Source organism: Haliaeetus albicilla, chromosome 2 (genome assembly GCF_947461875.1).
Source record: "Haliaeetus albicilla chromosome 2, bHalAlb1.1, whole genome shotgun sequence".
Lineage (NCBI taxonomy): Eukaryota > Metazoa > Chordata > Aves > Accipitriformes > Accipitridae > Haliaeetus > Haliaeetus albicilla.
In genome coordinates, this window is record NC_091484.1 from 58591846 (window position 1) to 58612245 (window position 20400).

Sequence of the window (20400 nt, forward strand, 5' to 3'; positions counted from 1 at the left end):
AGCAGCAGCTCCTGCGCTACCCAGCAGGCGTAGTATGGTATTGTTTGATTTTTAATGTCCTGGGTGTCACAGGCTTGAACAGCAATACATTAGCTGTTGGCTTTTAATAGACATGTCTTTTTAAAAGGTCATCCTTTCCTATTATTTTTATCAGTGTAATTCCATCATGAAAAAAAAAAAAAAATTATGTCTATTTCAAGCTATTCAAAATAGACCAGGGCAAAATTGAAAGGAAATTTGTTTTCTTAGCATCTAATGATACAAGGAAACCATCCAGATTTGAGAAATGTGTCATAGAAAGTACTTGAGAGTGTATTTTAAAATACATGGTTCAAAATAATATTAAAGTATATATTTAGCTACAAAATGTAGAGTAAATCTGATTGATGCTTGCCACAGTTTTCTTCTTTGCACATAACTAGGAACAAAATGTTGCTGTTAGGCTTCTGGCATTTTTTTCTACAGAAGTCATATGGGATACCATTGTGATGTTACGATAAAAAACTATCTTCTCAGCACAAACTTGGTTCTTAGGTTTTTGAAGGACACTTCAAGGACAGTTATCTTAATAAAATGTACAGCAGCACAGAATCAGAGGGGAAGATGGTGAAGCCTTACACACTGTTTCATGTTTCAGGAGGTCAAATGTTTCTCAAATTTTTACTCTGGAAATAGGTAAGATGGTTTTGATAGCAATTAATGGACTGTGGCTAATACAGAATTTACATCATGGTATTAACGTGACTCCTGATATCTTATTTTTCAGAATAATTTTTCTTATGAAACTTGAAGGCTGCTAAAGCTTTATTGAAAATTGTTTTCTTACAAAATGAGAGCTTCAATTTTGGTAAAGATTGGGGGGCAGTTGAGTAAAAGAGGCTGAGCAGTAAGGGAGAAAAAGGAGGAACAAACAAAAGCTTGAAGACTTGTCTTTCCTTGCCCTCCTTTTGCTGCATAAACTCAAAGTACTCAGCAAAAATTACTTTTCAGAAGCCAAACTGACGTTATTCTGCAGTAATGTTTTCAAAACTGACCCTGGTTGCAGTTTGATGTTTATAGCTGAGCTTCTCTAAGGCTGATGTGCTGCCAGGATGGAATTCCTGCAACCCTGCTCTAAGCTGTGTGTTCCTGCTGTCCCCCCCTTGCCCTTTCACCCTGGCAGTTGCACTTATTGGACTTCATGGTAAGATGGCTCATGGACATAAAGCAGCAGAGAATTAACCCTATAGAAAGGTAATTAATTTTCAGCTACATTTTACTTTTAATTCTTGAATGGAGTCCCTTGTGCTCAGAGAAGCACAAGTGGTGTGCAGTGGAGGATCAGGTTAGCACAGCCAAGGTGAGGAGGGAGGGAAACGACTTCTGGGGAATGCTCGCTGTTAAAATCAACTTGATGGTAACGTGGAGCTGTGCCATCAGCGATCTGCACTTCAGATCTGTGCACATATAAATTGGCAAAGAATTTGTAAACTCTTAGGCGTATTAACTCTGCCAACAACCTTGGTAATGATGAGTTAACTGTCAACCAAGCTGATGGTTTTCCAGTCCTCATACAGATTAGAGGTTGTCATTGTCTTTTCATATACTGTTTCTTGTGAAGGAAGTTTTGCTTCAGTGCCACAAATAAGTGACTGTCAGGTGGAAAAAAAGAAATGTCTTCTCTAAAGCAGAAAAGCCCAAGCTGAGCACAGGGCTTCATGAAGGGTAGAGGAAAGGCCAACCTCAAGGAGCTGAGAAGACCTCGGATGCCGTCCTTGGACACAGGCCGCACGGTCTATTAAAAGCTGCCTCTCGTGTCAGTAACTCACATGGGCTGAGCATATTTGTGGGTGGGAGTGCTACAAAGCCTTTTTGTGCTCTTGTGATTCAAGTATTTAATAATAAGAGAGCAATAATGCTATAAATAGGAACACCATAGTTGGTAAGGACTGGGGATACAAAGGGAGATATGTGGTCTCAGTTATGACAGGAGGGCAAAGAAAAAGGAAAGAAAATATGAACTGAAACCAGCAACTTCTGCAGAAGTGCTAATCAAACATGAACTTAGTATACAACCCATCGACAAAATTGCCTCTCGCGAAGTGAACAGCTTGCAAGCAGGAGTGTGCCTTTTTTGGTCACGTTTTGCAAAGGGCTGAAAATATGTGCTTAGTAGGTGTTGTGGCTTTTGCAAGTATTGCGAGCCTTCCTGTGCATTAAGAGCATTTTTGCCAATGTTCGTATCTTGCTCATCTCTTCCATCATGTAGAAACCTTGCTCCTTCCAATCCTGTCCCCCGGCCCCCTGAATATATCATAACAGTATCAATCAAGGTTTTGCTGTGTGGCACCTATGTCCAGAAGAATAAAGCATAACAAACATGAACTGGAAGAACGGATCAGTTCATTAAATCCAGCCAGGCGGTGTTGTGCTCTGATACAGACTGATAATAGATTCATAAGTGAGCCTGTCTGGAGTGGTTTTGTTCAGACTTCTTGTGTGAAAGTACAAAAATAGAGGAATCTCTTTAGTTTGCACTTGTGACAGCCAGCTTCCAGTTTATCACTGGAGAAGAAGATGAACTATGTCTGTTCCGAGATATTAAATCCAGGTAATCAAGTGAATTCTTGTTTTCACAATATTGAATTTCTAGCTACAATACATTTTAAGCAGGAGGTGGCACAGAGTAGTAGATGGCCAGCACTTCTTTTTAACTGATATTCCTAAATAAATTTGCTGTATCAGGGCTTTAAACATACGCTTAATTTGAAGTATTTTAGTAGTTTCATAAAAGTCATTGTAAGCTCACTGGCCTATATTTATGCAAATTTTTAATGATCTCCCTTAGGCCTAAGTTATTAGCTTTTAGCTGCATTTACACAAATATCAGCCAACCATCCTAGGCCTATTTTTGCACATTCAGGTGACCGTTACAAACTAAATAAATCTTGCACTCACTGTACATGTGTGCAAAGGTTAGGACAGAACACTGACACCACATTCTCATATTGTTGGTAAAGGACAATTAAACATGCAATGTAATACAGTGCTCCTTGCTCTAAAAGAACATCTAATCTCTCATATAACAACAAAAGCTATTTTTTGGCACCCAAATCAAGTTATCTAGTTTGTCAGCCTAAGATTTTGGGTTTGTTTTTTAAAATGAACGAACAAACAAACCAGCTTATCTTTTCTTCTGGTCTTCTAACATTTACATGTTTAGAAAAATCCAAATAAGCATGCACAACACCTCTCCATTGCAGATAAAAGCATAAAAAAACGCAGCAGAGTGGTTTTCTGCTGAGGAGTGGTTAGGCATAGCAGGTTGTTTTCCCCTTGAGAAAGAACAAGCAATTTGGAATCTCTGCATATTGTTTTTACACATTTACCCTTATTCTGGAACAGATGTGGCCGAAAACAGCATGCAGAGGAATGACTGCATGCATATGTCTCAGCTGAAGGATTTTCACTGCACATTTCAAGGTTAGAGAACTCTGTTCAACTGCTAAACAAGAGGAGTGAAACAGAGTAAGATACAATTATTTTTCTAGGCTGATCTTCTAGCCACTCATTACATCAAGGCATTGAATGATAATTGCTACTAAAGAACAGTTAGGTAGAATATTTTTTCTCAGGAAGAAAAAAGAAATAAACTTACTAGAAATTTGGAGGTGATTAGTGTGTGTGGGGGGGTTGTTGGGGTTTTTTTTAGAGAAAACTGTACAACACAACTATTTATATTTAACTATTTCTTTTTAAGTCTGTGAGTTCCCTTTTGTTTATTTGTGCCTTAAAAACTTATTTTCTGAGTCCCTGCTTTCTGTAGCCCTTGTATGTGTGTATATAAACAAGCAAAATCATTATCTTTATAAAAAGGAAAGAAAAGAAGACAAAGTAATCATAAAACATATAAGACTCAGAAAACAAAAAATGAACTTCATTTGATATATTCAAGCTCCAATTTATGAGGGAGTAGAAATACCCTTTCAACACAGATGATACACAATTTATGGTTTCAGAAACTGTAATGCTTCCAAAATGATCTCTACTAGTCTTAAAGAAGAATGGTATACTTGAAAAAAAATAATGCTATGTTATTTATCTATTCTTTACAAAGTGAAAAATCCGGAGGACAATATGAAGGACCACTGTTACATGATTAAATAACTTCCACTCCCTTCTCTGTGTGAGAGAGAACAGGTGATCTCTGACAGATGCCTGAAAAATTACCAAGTAAGTGTACTGAATCACCATGGATCAAGTGCCTTTCATAGAGAATAGTTTGAAACAGAAGGATAAATGGTTCCAAAGCTATAAAGGTGTTAGAAGTCAAAGCCAACATCTTTTGATAAGAACAATCCGCTTAGCAATCATTAACAGGAACACTGTATTTAGGTTCTTTAGTAAATCTTTACTTATGTATTATCCTTCCTTAATTATTATGATGGTCACAACAAATAACTCCGTTAAAACAATCTAATTTGGAAGTAACAAAGAAATAACTACTTCAAGGCCTGTATTAGAAGGTGAAGTATGCATTCTTCCCACCAAATGTGTAAAGAGAAAATACCTTTTTGGTTATAGCCACTAAGAGAGCATCTGGAAGCAGTCCAGGCTCTAGCATCTTTATAGTTTCAAGATTATTCAGCATCTCTATTGAACTACTTGAATGAAATGTAAGCACATAAAAGATGTTCTTTTCAACTAAAATTAAGGTTCTGTTTTGCCATAGACAACAACTTCGACAAAATTCTAGAAATTAGTTTTGAAGAATAAACACTAGGACAACTTTTCAAAATGAAATGTGAAACTTTTTGGACCAGTGAAAGTTCTCAAGCTTCTTCAAACCTCAGAGCACTTCCACTTGCAGAGAAAGGCAATTCCTTCACAAAAAAAATGGGTAGTTCCTGCAGGATATTTTCGCTATTCGTAAGAGAAAATCCACAGGGGTAAGCTAATTCAGAGAGGAAATTTATTAGCTGTTATGAAAAATGCGATAAATCAACCACACAACTGGGAGAAAGCTTGAAAGTACTTCTTGAAATTGAACTGGCTTTTGTGCTGGTTTTGGTTCACTGGCTTCTTTTCCTTTACGTGACTGCTGTATTGCTCTTAGTAACGGTTGTGCTTTTAAGTATATGACACGAGGCCACTCAGAGTTTCTGTGCTGATTTTTGACTGCGTACAGTCGCCTGATAAGAGATTTCACGAACAATCACAAAGCGATACTGAAAACGTAAGTTTCCCTGTCGTGCTGCGTGGAGCGCAGCGAGGTCCAACCCAAAGACGATGACGAGAGGCGACAAGCCTTCCTCTGCAAAGCCGCCTCTGACTACAAGTATCAGTCCATTGTGTGCTTATGCGGTCGGAGGGTTTAGCCTCCGTCAGGACAGTCATAAAGTTGGATTTTGTTTGTAAGAAATGAACGGTAGATCATCTCGGGGTAGAGGCTGATTTTCCCGGGTCAGGTTTAGAACCGGTCTTTCCAAAGCCTCCTGCGGGGTACCTGATAACGGGATTGAAACTGTGCTGCTATAGGCTATATAAAATTGGCCAGTGGGCTTCCTCTCACCTGCTAGCTAGGAACTACTCATCCCTTGTCGATACGCGCATGGGAATCTCAGTCCAGGGAGAAACCGCACCAACGGGACGGACTTGTGGAACTTTCTCCCTGGAAAGCGCAGGTTTATTCGCTGAAACCGACCATACCCGCGACGCGGGCTTCGGCACGGGCTGAGACGCGCGACGCCGTCCGCCCAGGGCGGGAGGGAGGAAGGAGGGCGGGCGGTCCGCGCCCCGCCGGCCCCGCTCTCCCGGCCCTACCTGGCCGGGCGGGGAGGCCCGGCGGAGGGGCAGCGGCGCGCCTCTCCCACCGCCCCCTGCCCCGACCGCGCCCGGGAGTCCGCGCTCCGGCCGAGCCGCCTGACGGGCGGGAAGCGTCCTTTGCCAACAACTTACGGACGGCAGGCGGCAGCGAGCCCCTCCCGCCCTCGGCGGGGCTGACCCACCGGCCGACCCACCCTGCCGCGGCCCGGCCGAGCGGCGGGGACAAAAGCAGGGCCTGCGCCCCCCCCCCAGCCCCAACTTTCCGGCTCGCCCCTCCGCCGCGGCCGCGCAGCCCGTCGCCCCCGCCCGGCGGGGAGGCAGGCGCCGCCCGGTAGCTGCCGGGAGGGAGGGAAGAAGGAGGGAGGGAGATGCCCGTTGTCACTTTCCCTCTTCCCCACGCGCCGCCCCCTGCCCTCCTCCCCCCGCGCCCGGCGGCGGCGGTGCCCCGTCCCCCGGCGCCGCGCTGCGCGCTCCCCGCCGGCAGCAGGCAGGGCACGGCACGGCAGGGCAGGGCAGGGCCGCGCCGCCGCCCGCCTCCGCGCCCCCCTCCCCTCCCCCGGCATGGCCGGGCGCTGAGGGGCGCCCCGCCGCCCCGGCTCGGCTCGCCCCGGCTCGGCTCGCCCCGGCTCGGCTCGGCTCTGCCCCGCCGAGGGGCTCGGCGCCCAGCCGCCCGCTCTCCTCGCCAATGGTCCAGAGCGACATGTCCAAATCGCCTCCCAGCCCGGCGCAGGAGGTGCAGATGGAGCTGCTGGACAACCCCCTGTCCGCGGCGGCGGCGGCGGCAGCGCAGGTACCGCGGGGGCGGCGGGGCTCGGCCGGCGGCACGGGGCTTGCGGCGGGCGGCGGGGCCGGGGGCGGCGGGGCCGGCCGGGCCGGGCTCAGCTCGGCTCGGCTCGGGGGGCTTCGCAGCCGGGCAGCGGGCGGCAGGCGGGGAGCGGCGGGGCTGCCGGAGCCGCCCGTCCTTCGACGTCGGCTCCCCGCCGCCAGAAAAGTTTGGCGGCTCTCCTAAGGCGCCTGAAGCCTCTGTGTCCTCGCCCCCACCCCAAAATGCCGTTCCGTTAACACGCACGATGGATGGGACGCCCTGTGCCACAGAAGCTTCGTCAGTCGAAAGAACCGTGCAGTTGCCTGGAGGGCGGACGTGGAAGCGTACGTTGCCGTTACGGTGCTCTTCCGTGCGTGTGCTACTCACAGGTGACGGGTATTTTCCCCGCTCCGTCCGCTAACCTGTTGTTTCTGTACCTGGTGCTTACCGCGCGCTGCCGAAACCTTCCTCTTCTGTTCCGCGGGCTGAGAACAGGCTGCGTGGGCGGGGGAGGGCGATTCGCGCTGGTCGTTGAGCAGGAATTTTGGGGAGGCTGAAGGTGTTGAGCGCGCTGCAGGCTTAAGCCGCTCGGTTACCGTGCGGAAGGTGGTTGGTTGTACGGTCATCTCTGAAATGTTAACAACTCGGTCCGTGCGGACTGCGGTCAGGTGAATGGGATGAGGAGAGGGAGGCAGGCTATGGGTGCGCGCACACTTGGTAAAGACTTTGTGCTTTGAAAGGTGGCTCCTGGTGGATGTGTGAACGTTGCATAATATCTTCGAGTTTGCAATAGTTGGCAATAGTTGGCTACAAGGACTTACGGTGCTATTTTTAAACCCAGTAAAAGGGTGGTAAAATCTGATTGCGTGCGCTTTAAATTACAAACATGCTTCTTCTTGTTAGGACGGAGTTTTCTTCCTTTTGGGGTGGCAGTTTTTATTGCTGCTGCCGCTGCTTTATTTACTGTGAGAAGGTGGTCCAGTTTTATCACAGAAGTGCTCGATTGCCAGAGGAAAATGCTGTCGGTCTGTCAAAAGACTCGCTAATTGATCTTTACTTACTGGGGACCAATGACAGCAGAACAAAATCCAGGCACTGAAACAGAGACTAGGTTAAGCTAAAAAAGAAAAAAATGTCTCTTTGGATGTGAATTTGACTGCAGCCTCCAAGTGCAGAACAGACATTTCAGTAGAGCCATATGCTTTGCCAGCTTCTCCAGAAGCGGTGGCAAGGGAACTAATTTCTGACCTATATATCCCCCCCTTTTTATATCTTTTCAGCCCTAAGCACAGAATCGGCAACTGTCAAATCAGATGGTGCCTCTCTGCTGTGGACAAATGTCAAATACTGATCATAAAATTGATTTTTCATCCCTCGTTTTAACTAGGCATAAAGAACCCCTGTTTAGAGAGGAAGGATAGCTTGCTAACACCCACATTACTTATATTTCAGGTAAAGTACTTACATTCTGTTTTATAGAATTGGTTTCTGAACACTCGCAGCCAAAAAGATCCTCTTTTTAAGATAGTAATAATGCAGCTTTTTAGTTCAGGGAATGTTTTTCAGTTTTCAGAACCAAAGGCATTAGGCAAAACAAGAATCATATCTTCTCCGTATATACATATTCTAGTCGTACATAAAACTTTGATGTAGAGGAAATAAGATTATAGAAGCAAAAGAGCCCTTTGTCTGAATAATAACGTTAGTTAATTCTTTAGCATGCACTGCATTGAGAAATAATTATTCTGATTTGAATTTTTGCTCCATTAACACGATTTCCAAAAAAATCAATATTGTAAGATCTTTCTGCTTTAGAACATACTCACACTGAGAAGGAGAGGTTTAATGAGAACTTGTGAATCATCAAGCAGATTGCCTACAGGTACTTCAGTTATGCCCACTGCTACCTTTTTCACTAAGGTACTTGAGTATCAATCCTAGAAACATTTCATGCCAAGTAATGCGTCAGGAGGAAAAAAAAAAACCAACATGTGAGCTTATGGAGTGATATCACTTCTAAAAGTGTTCTCTGAAGCGCTACTTCTGGGAATTATAATTTAGCGAAATATGATTGAAGAGCCTTTGTAGAGCTGTAACAAGACTCAACATTTCTCTTATCCAAGAATTTTACTTTTGTAAAACTGAGCATTTCTTTCAACCTGGCTGTACATCATGGTCGATATCTTGGATTATGCCTGTCCGTCCATTTTGGCCAAACTTGTCACCACTTGGCAGAGGAGTGAATCTAGTTAACACTCTGGAAGTAATTACTTTTAAAAGGAAGTTAAATATGTGAAATATTCCTAGATAGCCTCTGTGTAAAATCTATTTCTTACTTTCATAATGCATTTTCCTAACAAGATCTACAAACGAAATAAAATCCCTTTAGGTGTTGATCGTGACAGTTATAGTGTACTCTCCCTGGGAAGTCCTTTGCAATAGGGGCAAGATATTGGTGTGTCATTCTGTATTACCTAAAATTCTGTGGCTTTTAGGTCCATATTACTGGAAAAACATAGTTCTAGGTACTCACCGTGATCCTAGTCCAATCGGGGTTGTGGTATAGTTTCAAATGTCCAGCTTTCTCCAGATTAATGCACATGCTAACAGTTACACTGTGGAGTTATTCACAACGTCCACATATATGTCAGTGCAAAGTCGTAGGTTTAGGTGTGGCCCTTTTGTAATAAAATTAGCATTTGATTTTCTGAAATCGTAAAACAAACAAACTCTGTTCAGTGTTTGATGCTCAGTACCTGTTTTTTTAAAAATCAACTCCAGTCCTCTTTTTAATTTTTTACTTCAAGAACCCCTTAATTCTAGGAAGTTGAATTAGTAGAATATTCATTGTAATTAACCGAGATGCTATGCTGATTTGTTTATAATATATTATAACATAGCATATTAACGCCTTTCATGGTAACTCTTTGCCTCTCTTCTTTTTTCCCTCCCTCCCATGAAATTTTTTTCTCATCCTACTTCAAAGTCCCTCAGTCTCTAGAAATCATTAGATTCAATTTTTGTTGCTGTTTTCTCATCATAAAGCTTCCTGTGTTGTGTCATAGGAACAGTCATAGCAAATCAGATCAGTAAATTATAGGAGATGTTTCAAAGAAAATATAACGAAACCTTGTATCAAGCAACTAACTACAAGCCTGCCTTGTGGAGGGAGAAGGTATCTTACCCTGGATGAATTCTTTCCTATTCCCCATTATTATTTTTCCTCCTGTTCTTTTTCCTACCTTTATGCATCATCTGTCAATGCTGGTGCTAACAACATGACACATTTTAAATGAAAACGATTCTCTTCTTGATTGTTTTCTTCAGCTCTTTCACTTGCATTTAGCTTTCCTCTGTGCCCTGATGCTGTTAAGTGCTTCCCACTTCCAAGTCTAAAGGCTTCATCCTCCCAGGAGCCCTTGGCTCCAGCTGGTCAGGTTGCATTGCTGAGGGTAAACTGCAGGCATGGGGTTAGGGAGAGGCTTGTTCAGTTTTCCTTCTGTATTGACTGCAATTGATGTTAACATGAATTTTAGAGTAACGTGCATGTGGTGACTCTGGAATATCGGCTTAGTTTTTTGGCCCTAGCACTGGCTGTTGTCCTTCCTGGATCTCCAGCTATCTTTTCAGTTGCATAGCACCATTCCCTCACTGCCTGTCTTGTGGTAATGAGGAATGGAAAGAATAACCAGAGATTTATTCTCAGCAGATTAATCACACTGCCCTCTGCTGCTCTCTTTCAGCTGAATTGATTTATCACAATTCATACCGTGTTTACCTATTCTTCAAATAAACATTTTGCAACAGTGTATTTCCCAGTACTGACTTGCAAGAATACTTTGTAAGAATAAACAAAATTTATGCCCCTTTGCTTACTTAAACAATAACAATAACCATTGATTATAGAGGCATGGAAGTTTTTACTCTCTCCTGGCAGCATCCCTAGGAGCCAGATCCAATGTGGCAGCAGCTCAGTGGAGTATATACAAATGAAGAAGAGATGAAATCCAACTCCATTCATTGGACTTTCTCATGGTCCTCAGTGAGAGGTAGTGTTTTCTCTCCTGAGGTGGTAACCTCCTTTCAGTGTTGTACTCCTTACTGACAAAAATAAATTTTAATAGTCCTTCACTGAAGAAAGCCCTTCAGGTTTCAGCTGTTACTTTTCTGATGATTCTCCTCTGCTCTTCGGGTTTATTTTGCATTGTCCTGAACTCTGTCAGTAATAGGTGATCTTGCGTGCTCATCTCTTCCAGAGACATTTATTTGCCACTTGGGTATTACACATCATCAGCATATATGGGCTATAATAAATGTTTTTTACATTTTCCTAGAGTGTAAATCCCTCTGAAGCAATTCGGCAGTTTCAGTCCTAACTTATTTGCATATCTGGTAACCATCTCCTAGAGGCTCTGTTTTGGTCTTTCTCTCTGTTTTGGTCTTGTTTTGTCTCTAGGTTTATAATTTCAAACCATTATGGATGAAAAGTTCCTCTATTCTTCCAAGGCTGGCTTCTCTGGAGTCTCAGTTACTTTTCTTCTGCTTTTTTAACTCAGTTCTTTCCTGTGCCAGGATAAAAGAGTTTCAAAAGAACACAAAGCAACCAAAATCACCCTCCCTGCCTTCCAAGGGCTTGCCTTGGTCTCTGTCGGCAGGGCAGCAGACCCTTAGCAGAGGGAAGCTTCCCTGTAGTTGGCTGTTGCTCCCTGCAAATATCTTCCTGTCATAGTCGGATCTCTTTTTCTGTTTGCTTGTGTAAGAGAAATACAGGAATCGATGGAGAGCAGGTGGGGAGGAACAGGCATGTGGCCTACAACTGTAGTTGCTACAGGCTGCGGGAGGCACAGTGGGGTTGCAGCACGAGCTTCAACACCTTCTGCTGTTGCGTGCTCCTGTTTTGCCGAGTTGGGAGCAGATATCTTCATCGCTGGTGTTACGGAGAGATGGGCAGCAGATTTGCACCGAGGTGGGTTCCCGAGTCACTGGGGATGAGGAGAGCAGGCCAAGTCCCCTGCAGACTTGTCTGGCGGGTGGAAACTGCCAGGCGACCTGGTCTGAGGCCAGGGCGAGAGCACTGGGATATGGCTTAGAAGTGTAGGAACTGGTGAGAATTGGGCTATTTCTAGCCGCAGTACTGGCAAGGCTTTATCACAGGCCAGCAGAAAAGAGCATCAAAGATTTAACCCTGTTACAGATTTCTCAGCAGAAATAGGTTTTCTTTTTTTACGGGGAAAAATAGAGCATCTGTCAAATATGTATTTTTGGATATATGTGCAAGTTTTGATAAATAAATTATTTGTGGGGTTTTTGTTTGTTTTTGTTTGGATGGATTTTTCTTGGTGTAGGTGGAAGATTTTATAAAAGGACTGTAGAATGGACTTAGCAGACTCATCATTGTAGCTTGTGTGAACTCGATGACTCTATATGGAGATCCTCACTTTGATAGGATTCCCAAAGGGAAGTCTTGTCTTTTCTGAACTGTGTCCTGATAGCAAACGGTCTTTGTTTGAAGAAATCCAGGTTTTGAGACCTAACCTTGGGATTCTTCTCTGCTATGTGGACATAAGTCTGTGCTCCTCAGGCAACTTCTTCACTGAAGGTATGTCACAGGGCTGAGCGCCTGTCACAGGGCTGCACCGGTGTTGATTGTGTAGGGTGACCTGAAACACCATCCCCGAGACAGAGGCAAGCCAGGATGTATTGCTGTGTCCAATATTGCCCCATTGCCCCTGTTCCTAACATGCAATGGAGCTGTGGAGTGCTGGGAAACTTGTCACTAAGGTCTACGTACATCTTCCAGCCCTTGGCTGTACCTGCTGGGAAACTTGTCACTAAGGTCTATGTACATCTTCCAGCCCTTGGCTGTACCGTCAGAAGGCTGACCACCCCTCAGTTACGAGACTAGTGTGATTTGTGGTGCAAAGAACAGAAATATTCATGTCTGTTTCTGTAGCTGACCCTTTATATCCAAAGGCGCGCAGTGTGTTGATTGAGTGCGGGTGTCGGGGTTCCCAGTTACGCAGCTGATGCCGGAGGCTGCACCACCCGGTAGCTGGAGCGTATCGTTTCGGAGTGGTGGCAAGCCTGGCCATTGCACAGAGAGGGCTCAGGAGGCCTGACCTACAGGAACGTTCTGTTGCCTTGTTGTAAGGAACTGATTAAAGTGGCAATTACTTGTTTTTCCAAGGGGTGGATGGAGCTGGATGTACATGTTCTGCACTGTCCTGGCATGCTATTCTTTGCCTGGAACATGGGCATTTTTAAATATCTTCTAAAGCCTTTGCATGGGAAGGAAAAATGCTTAGTGCACTCTTTCCTTTCTGACTCTTCTAGCAATTCTCTAATCCTTCAGGGCGTTGCTCATTACCTTTAGGTATTCTTTTGATCCTCGTAATTGGGTATTTGTTATCTGAGATAGTGAAGCCTCATTCCAGCTCTGAATTTTTATTTTCTGTTTTTGTTCTCGCCAGTTCCTTTCTTGCATCATTATTTCTGTTTCGAGACCTGAATCTATGTCAGTGACTCTGCTGCCTAAATTTTCTGCACCTGTCCTTTATTCTTTGAATGACACCAGTAGGATAGTTTTTAAGGGTTTATGTTTGACACTAACCATGATGTCAGTCTCAACGGCTGCTGCTATTTTACCCATTATAATTAGTGAAGGTTTAGACTCAATCCTGTGTATTGTGCTTTTCTCTGCTTTGATGTAAAATACCATTGGAGTGGTTACTGGTGAAGGGCATTTTAAGACTTTTACTGAAGATCAGTTCCCTGGTTGTAGATCGTTGGTTACCTTTAATGTTTTATATTCCCTCTAACAGATGATAGTATTTTGCCTACAGAGAAAAACCATGCCTTCTGCTTGTCATGTGTGTTAAAGGATTAGATCTTACGGGTGCATGCTTTTCATGTGTTGAGGCAGAACCTCATTAAAATTAAAGGATTTTACTGAGCGACATTGATCTCATCCGTTTGCAATAATGAGTAATTGTATATGAAACTGTTAATTATCAGGAAACTGCTATGCATGCCTCTAATGCTTCATATGATTCCTATATTTTGTTTCATTAGATGGGCTGATAAAGGTTGCACAATGTACTTTCATGTCAGAGTTGGAAAGCAGATTCTTTCTTTGCTTTATTAAGACTTTGCTGATGAAATGGTTTTGATGAGATTACTTTGGTAGGGCTTTCTCTGTTTTTGTTTTTTTTTAAGGTTTCACATTGTCTGACATGTATTTTAAGAAGTTGTAGAACATAAGTGTGTGTGTGTTGTGTTTCTTGTCTCTGACAACTCAGCCAATTTTAAAAGAACTTCACACATCTGACTAATAAACCAGGCTACAGTTTTCATCTTGTAAACACTTAACATGTATACATAACTTTATTTGTGTAAGATGTTGGGCTGAGATCCAGTGGGAATGTTCCTGTCAGCAAACTTTTTCTATAAACAGGCTTGTTCGCAGTGCTGGAGTCATTTGTATTAAAATTAGCTGGGGCAAATGATGGTACACCATAGGCAGCTGGTTATGCTGGGTTTCGAGATTGTTACCATTGGGTACCGTATACTGGGGTGCAGAGACTTTAGGTCCCTGATGGTTGTTCTGTTAGGTAGGGCTACCATATAGGTTGAGAAAGACTGCCCCGTGTTGCTGCTTTTACTGGCCAATGTCCGCACGTCATGATTCAGCCCTTTATTTTTAGCTACCTAATTGCAGCCAACTGCTGCACAGAACGCAGATAAGGCAGCTAATCTTAATATAAAAATCACAGTAACATATTGAGTTCATTGTGAAAAAAACCCTCCTTTTTGTTTTCCAGAATTGAAAGTAACTGGTAGATTATTTTTTTTTGTACAAAGGTCTTGTTCTTGCATTAAGCTCTTATGGAAAAAATACACTCAAAGAAGCAAAACATAATGAATATGACAGGATGAGTATTCATGATTCTCCACATGACAGAGATATTTAATCATTTTTAAAAATATATAAGAATCTGTTTTGTTTATGGAAGACTTATCTCATTTTTAGAAGAAAGTTTCAGGGCATTTCTGACTGTGGGAATAAGTTTGAAAGGCCTGGAAGACAAATGTAATCCCAGATAGCATCCTTTAAAATAATGAGAAGAGTCATCAAATCCCACTTTTCCCACATGCCAAAATTGTCCCCCTTTCCTCTGATTCAGAGTTGGTCTGTACACAGAAGCAGCTGTAAAACTGACTTTCCCTACACTATGTAGCCATGTACTGCCATCATGTCAACTGTTTTTTTTTATGTTTAAAGTTAGCATTTGGCTTGTGCTCCTGAATAGTTTTTCTTATATAAGACTAGAACAAAAATGTGCATGCTGCTATTCACAAAAAAACCCCAACAACCCAACCCTGAAAAATCAAGGTAGATTTCAGTTTGAGCTGGACTTGCCATGTGATGTTGCCCAAATTAATGCTTTTAGGTGTTGCTATGCAGGTAGAGAAGTGTGTGTTTTATCTGTGCTTGTAAAGCATTTTTATTCTGCTCATTTGTTTTATCCTCATCGCTTTAGACACAGTCCCTCTTCTGCCTTTGTAGTAATTTTTTGCATTATAAAAATGAACACTATGATTCTCTAGATAAAATAAATATTGTAGGAACTGAGTAGAAATACAAAAATATGACTGTGAAAGAGAATATGTGTACATTTTTTCTAGTATCTCCTTGGGGATTACAACATACTGTACTGTACATTGTTTATGAAATTGCCTAGATAGTGTGATCTTTATGTAGATGCTCTATATTCTTGAACTGCTGTATGAATGTTTTGAATTCTTTATTTTTTGTAAGTGTATTTCCATATTCTTCCAAAAAAAAAGAGGGTCAGAATGTTGGCGGGTAACTACAGTCAGTTACCTCAGTAAGAACTGTTTTTAAGAAGTAAATTTTGATTTAAAGATGATCTTGTAGTTGAAGACTACTGATGTCAAAGATACTTCTAATGTATTTTACGTACCTTAATATTATATTATATGAGGTGGAGTATTATATTGGGTGGAAAAAGATGGTTCTTATAGAACTGTCTATTCTAACAGTAACTGGAAAATGTTTTGAATAATTTGCTGGTAATGGTGGTTCTGATCTACTTGTTATTCTTACAGGATCCCTTTTAGAAATGCAACCCTGCAAAGCCATTCATCATTCAATTTTAATTTTACATTTCGTGACCTACTGGGTTACAGTTCTAGACTCATCAGAAAGTCCTATTTTCATCCTCATAATGTGTAGCATGCTGAGTTTTATATAGTTCTGCCCTAACCAACATGTGTAGTATCGGTTCATGTGCCTTTCAGAACTTCTTACATGGCTTTTTTACAGTTTTGTAAAATTTGGCAAAATAAAATAATTGCTTTTCTTGTAAGCCATTGTTAGTTCAGTGACATAACATGTTAAATTATTTTTGCTGAGAATCAGTGTCAGGCTGACGGATCTATTGTTACTTGAGTCATTCTTTCTAAAAGATTGACATAATACTGGATTTCAACCAGTGCTCTGAACTTGCCCAGGATCGACACTTACGGTCCAGATACAGCCTGAGATCATTCTCTTGCATCTCGTGGTGGCAAGTTATCTGGATTTGTCAATTTGACAAGTGATCTGAAGTTAGTAGTGGCTATCTGTTGTCCTCCTCAATTACTCTCAGACTGCAAAATATTTCATCATACTTACCATATGTGTTACTGCTAAGAGCTACAGCTCGGATTTTGAAGTCATGATCTTAAAAATCTGCTGGTATGAGCTTTTAAGTGTGCCTCCAAGCCTGTGCTGGAGCCCACCCTTCCCTACCATGAGAACCGATGGACTGGGGCCCAAAGCCCAGCATGGTGCTCTGAAGACTGCTCAAGCCCAGGGAAGTACACGCTTTATGCACCCAGCCAGAGTTTTGTCCCAGGCCTTGCTGTATCAGGGCCAGGTTGTCAGGAGTGTTGCATTGTAACACATGCACAGCCACGTTCTCCAATAAGCTGATCCTAATTTTCCCATTGTGCCTAAACCCAGGACCGACAGTGGCTTATGCCAAAGTCAACTGCAGGATGCAAATGCATGGACTTGGAATCCTAGGAAATAATAATGGATAAATAATATAATTTATTAGTGTAATATTTTGAGGTGCCAGCATACTAGTACCTTCTTATCAAGAGGGATTTTTGTTGTTGCATATTTTAAGGAGAACAATGAGATTTCTGTAAAGGAATTTTTATCCTTGGGAGACAATTGTGAGATAGTATGCAGTGGATATGAAATTACTCTCTGAAAATTTAGCATGTAGCTGATGGAGGCTGGTGTTTGGTTTTGTGTTAGTGTTTGGTTTTTTTTTTTTTTTCTGAGTTATTGTGGAACTTGAAAGTTCAGTGCTGAATGCAAGATGAGAGCTATGATTGGGAATAGGCCAAGACAGACCTTGAAAGTGAAGACAAAGACCCTGTTTATTGCAAGGAACTGTGGGAGGTATTTAAAGACAGGAGACATGATCCAGAGAGATGGATTAGTAAAATGACCTTTACAACAGCATGATGAGTGAGGAAAAAAATTGCATTTATCAACCTCAAGGAAAATAATGTTTGAAGTAGTCAAGACATGATTTTGGTGTAAGTTTAGATGAATTTAAGCAATGTAACTAGATAGGAAGGTCTGCCTCTTAATGTAGTTGTGCAGAAAAAAATCTGTGAGATTTTGCTGTACCAGGGAGGGATGCCCTGGAAAGGGTCCGAGGTGGTGTCATGGCATGGTTTACAGTCACCACAAAAATAAGTAGTTGCAAATAACACAGTTTTAAATGCTTTCATGTTTTTTGAAATTTGTTTTATGATATTTATTGATAGTCCATATTAACCCACAGAACAAAAAGCTTTTCTTGGGGGAGGGGGCATTTGCTGTATTTCTAAACCATAGTTTAATAATTTTTGCTTTAGCCAACCATTGCTTTCTCCTGCTGTCTTTTTGATTTCCTAATAGATAAAAACGATGCCTTGCTTTTTAGTTGCATATTATCCCTTTTCCAGTTACATGTTTACTCCTTTTTTATTGTTATACTGCTTTTACTTACTTCAACATTTTAAAAAAAAATATTATTATAAATTATTCCTCGGTTGTAAGATTGTATCTGAATCAACAAGTTGTTGGTCACTTCTTGCTGTTTAATGTTCCCTCAGCCGACTTGGCTCATAGCTGTGATGTACTGGAGACTGCTGTAGTATCTCCTTTCCTAGCTTGTTTATTTAAACTAGCTGCAAAACAAACTGTACTTTTTAATCATTGTGACTTGGGTGAATAATACTACAACTATACAAGTCTATAAATGCTTCTCCAAACCTGAACGTGAAAAAAAACCCAAAACATTCAGGGCTCAATTGGCCAAGCTAGTCGTGTCGGTGACCGGTTACACGCATTGTCCCATCAGTTACTTATTGAATATGTGCTTATTAATTGGCACAAAGCTGATCGTCTGAATCCCTGCTAGCCTAGGAGACATTGGTGATGCTTGTACTGAAAGCTTTCTGTGCAACACTAACACTGTTCCTCTAATTTTTTTTTTTTTTTTTTACAGTCTTACGGTAAAGGGGCAAGAAGAAAAAACCGATTTAAAGGATCAGACGGGAGTACATCTTCTGACACTACCTCTAACAGTTTTGTACGCCAGGTATGTTGTTTTTCAGCTTTTAAAAGACTGGATGACTTGCTGATGTTAATGTTCAAGTAATTTTTTTTTTTTTTTGCAAATTGTCAAATCAAAGAGTGATATTGTAGCCTGAGAAATAGCAGAAGGCCCTGCTGGGACAATGAAAAATACTTGGTTGCTATTGTTTTGATCTTGGCAGAAAAATACTTTTTCATTTCTCATTCATTCCATATATAGCGTTTTCATTATTTTTGTTGCTCTAATGCTGTCAGGTGATTAAAGCTGAAGGAGGAGGCGAGTCTGATGGGAGCGCCTAAAGTGGCAACATTTGGGAGAAAGCATCTAAACCCTACCAGTCCTCAGGGTTTTCCTGCTTAAAATAGTGCTGTGCGAGGCAGTGTTAACTTAGATGTTTTCCTCCCACATCCCAGTGTTATTTTAAGGCATGGGTTGGAGGGGAAATCCCTGGCAGCATTTGTCCCCATCACACCGATGCTGAGAGGCCTGGAGAGGATGGAGCGGTGCCGTAGGCTCCCATCACCTCTGCCTGTGCATCTCTCCCTCCAACGGAGACACCCAAGTGGAGCCTCATGGGGACCCCACACCTGTGTGGGTGCTTGGAGGACAGCTCAGTCTGGCCAACAGAGGGGACAAAAAGTGCAGGGAAGGGTATCCAGAGCCCGGTGTGGTCTTTGGCTGCAGAATGGTGCTACTGAAGCTGTGCTGCTGTGGAAGGAGAGTGCCTTTCAATGTGCTTATGGTTGACAACAACTTGGAGAGCGTGAGCTACACAGAGCATCACAGTGACTGTGCCTGTGCAGAGTCTGAAATACAGTTCTTCGCGCCCTGCTGATTTAAGCCATGCTTTTGCAAATGCAGACTTTGCCATCTTTTCCAGAGGGCTTCTGGAATTCAAGAGGTTTCATTGCAGAGTTTTTGGTTTTGCCATAAACAGGCACCAGACCTCCTTCTCTACCAGCTTGTCTTGCATGTTCCTCCATCTCAAAACATTTAATGGCTCCACTGCTGTTGCACTGGTTGCATCAGTACACAACCTCTGTTTGCAAAATTCTTCTGCTTTGTCCTGCTGTAATTATGTTAGCAGGTTTTGTGATAGGCTGTGGATTTGATAAAGTCAGACCCCTATTACATTTCAGTGTCTGTTGGACATAGGCATGAAATATTAACTGATCATGGGAGTTTTTCAGTGGCAGTAAACAATATCAAGGTGGAAACCCTGGATCAATAAAATGCTTATTTGTGACATTTTGTCCTGTTTAAAAATACTTGGAAAAAAGCAGTTCAAGTAGTGTTTGGGAGCAGCAAAAGGATCTCCCAGTTCCAAGGCATCTTTGTAAGGAAATCTGTGCTGCTGTTTTCCTTAGCTGCTCGTGGATGTTGAATTCAGCCTGGAACATTTTTAGCAGAGTATGAGTGTTTACTTTACACTGGCTGCACATGGTTCTTTGCCTTTCTTGTTTACCTAAATGAAGTCTGAAGTTGGTCTCAAGTATATCTTCTTGCTGTCGTGAGGGCGAGCAGGGCAAAGAGGATGTAGCACAAGGAGGTGGATCATCAAACTACATATAGATGTTGAGCTGGACTCCTGTAGTCACTGGAGATCTGGTTGGCTCTATAGACTGTGGGGCATGATTTATCAAATCTTCAACACAGACATATAGAAGAGGGTTGGTAAGCTACGGTATAAAAGTGTCTATATCTTTCCCAGGGCTGTAAAGGGAGCATGGACTGTGACTGCCTCAAGTGTAGATTTTTACAGAAGGGATTTATATATTTCCCTGAAATAAATCCAAATTTAGTAGTTACTCAAGTGATATAATACAAATGACTGAAAGGTGAAAGAGGCTTCCGCAAAAAATCAGAGATTTAATAGATTACTGAAGCAAAACTCAATTTGAAAATGGTATTGTCCCTGAAGATAATGCAGGGATGTTAATGGATAAATATATGCTATGTGACATTGTCCAAAATAAATTTAAAAAAAGAAAATCATCACAAAACATTCCTAGTAAGTAATGTACAGGCAGAGCTGTTTGAATTGTAGCAGATGTATGAGAAGTGTCTCTTCACAGTTGCTGCTGAGAGGTTTATTTCAGAGCTTCAACTGCATCTTCAACAGGC

At 42.2% G+C, this 20400-nt stretch overlaps 1 protein-coding gene across 4 annotated transcripts in view; it reads left to right on the forward strand.

Annotated features, from left to right (window-relative positions):
• The first annotated feature begins 6287 nt into the window (after nt 1-6287).
• CACNB2 (calcium voltage-gated channel auxiliary subunit beta 2) overlaps nt 6288-20400 on the forward strand; it is a 269194-nt gene continuing 255081 nt past the window's right edge. For 2 of the 4 annotated variants that reach the window (XM_069776370.1, XM_069776389.1), the window contains exons 1-2: nt 6288-6595; nt 18187-18279. In XM_069776370.1, coding sequence (XP_069632471.1) covers nt 6491-6595; nt 18187-18279 — 198 coding nt within the window. In that variant the 5' untranslated portion in view covers nt 6288-6490. The remainder of the gene's footprint in view (nt 6596-18186; nt 18280-20400) is intronic. The other 2 variants (XM_069776379.1, XM_069776399.1) reach the window with 1 other exon arrangement.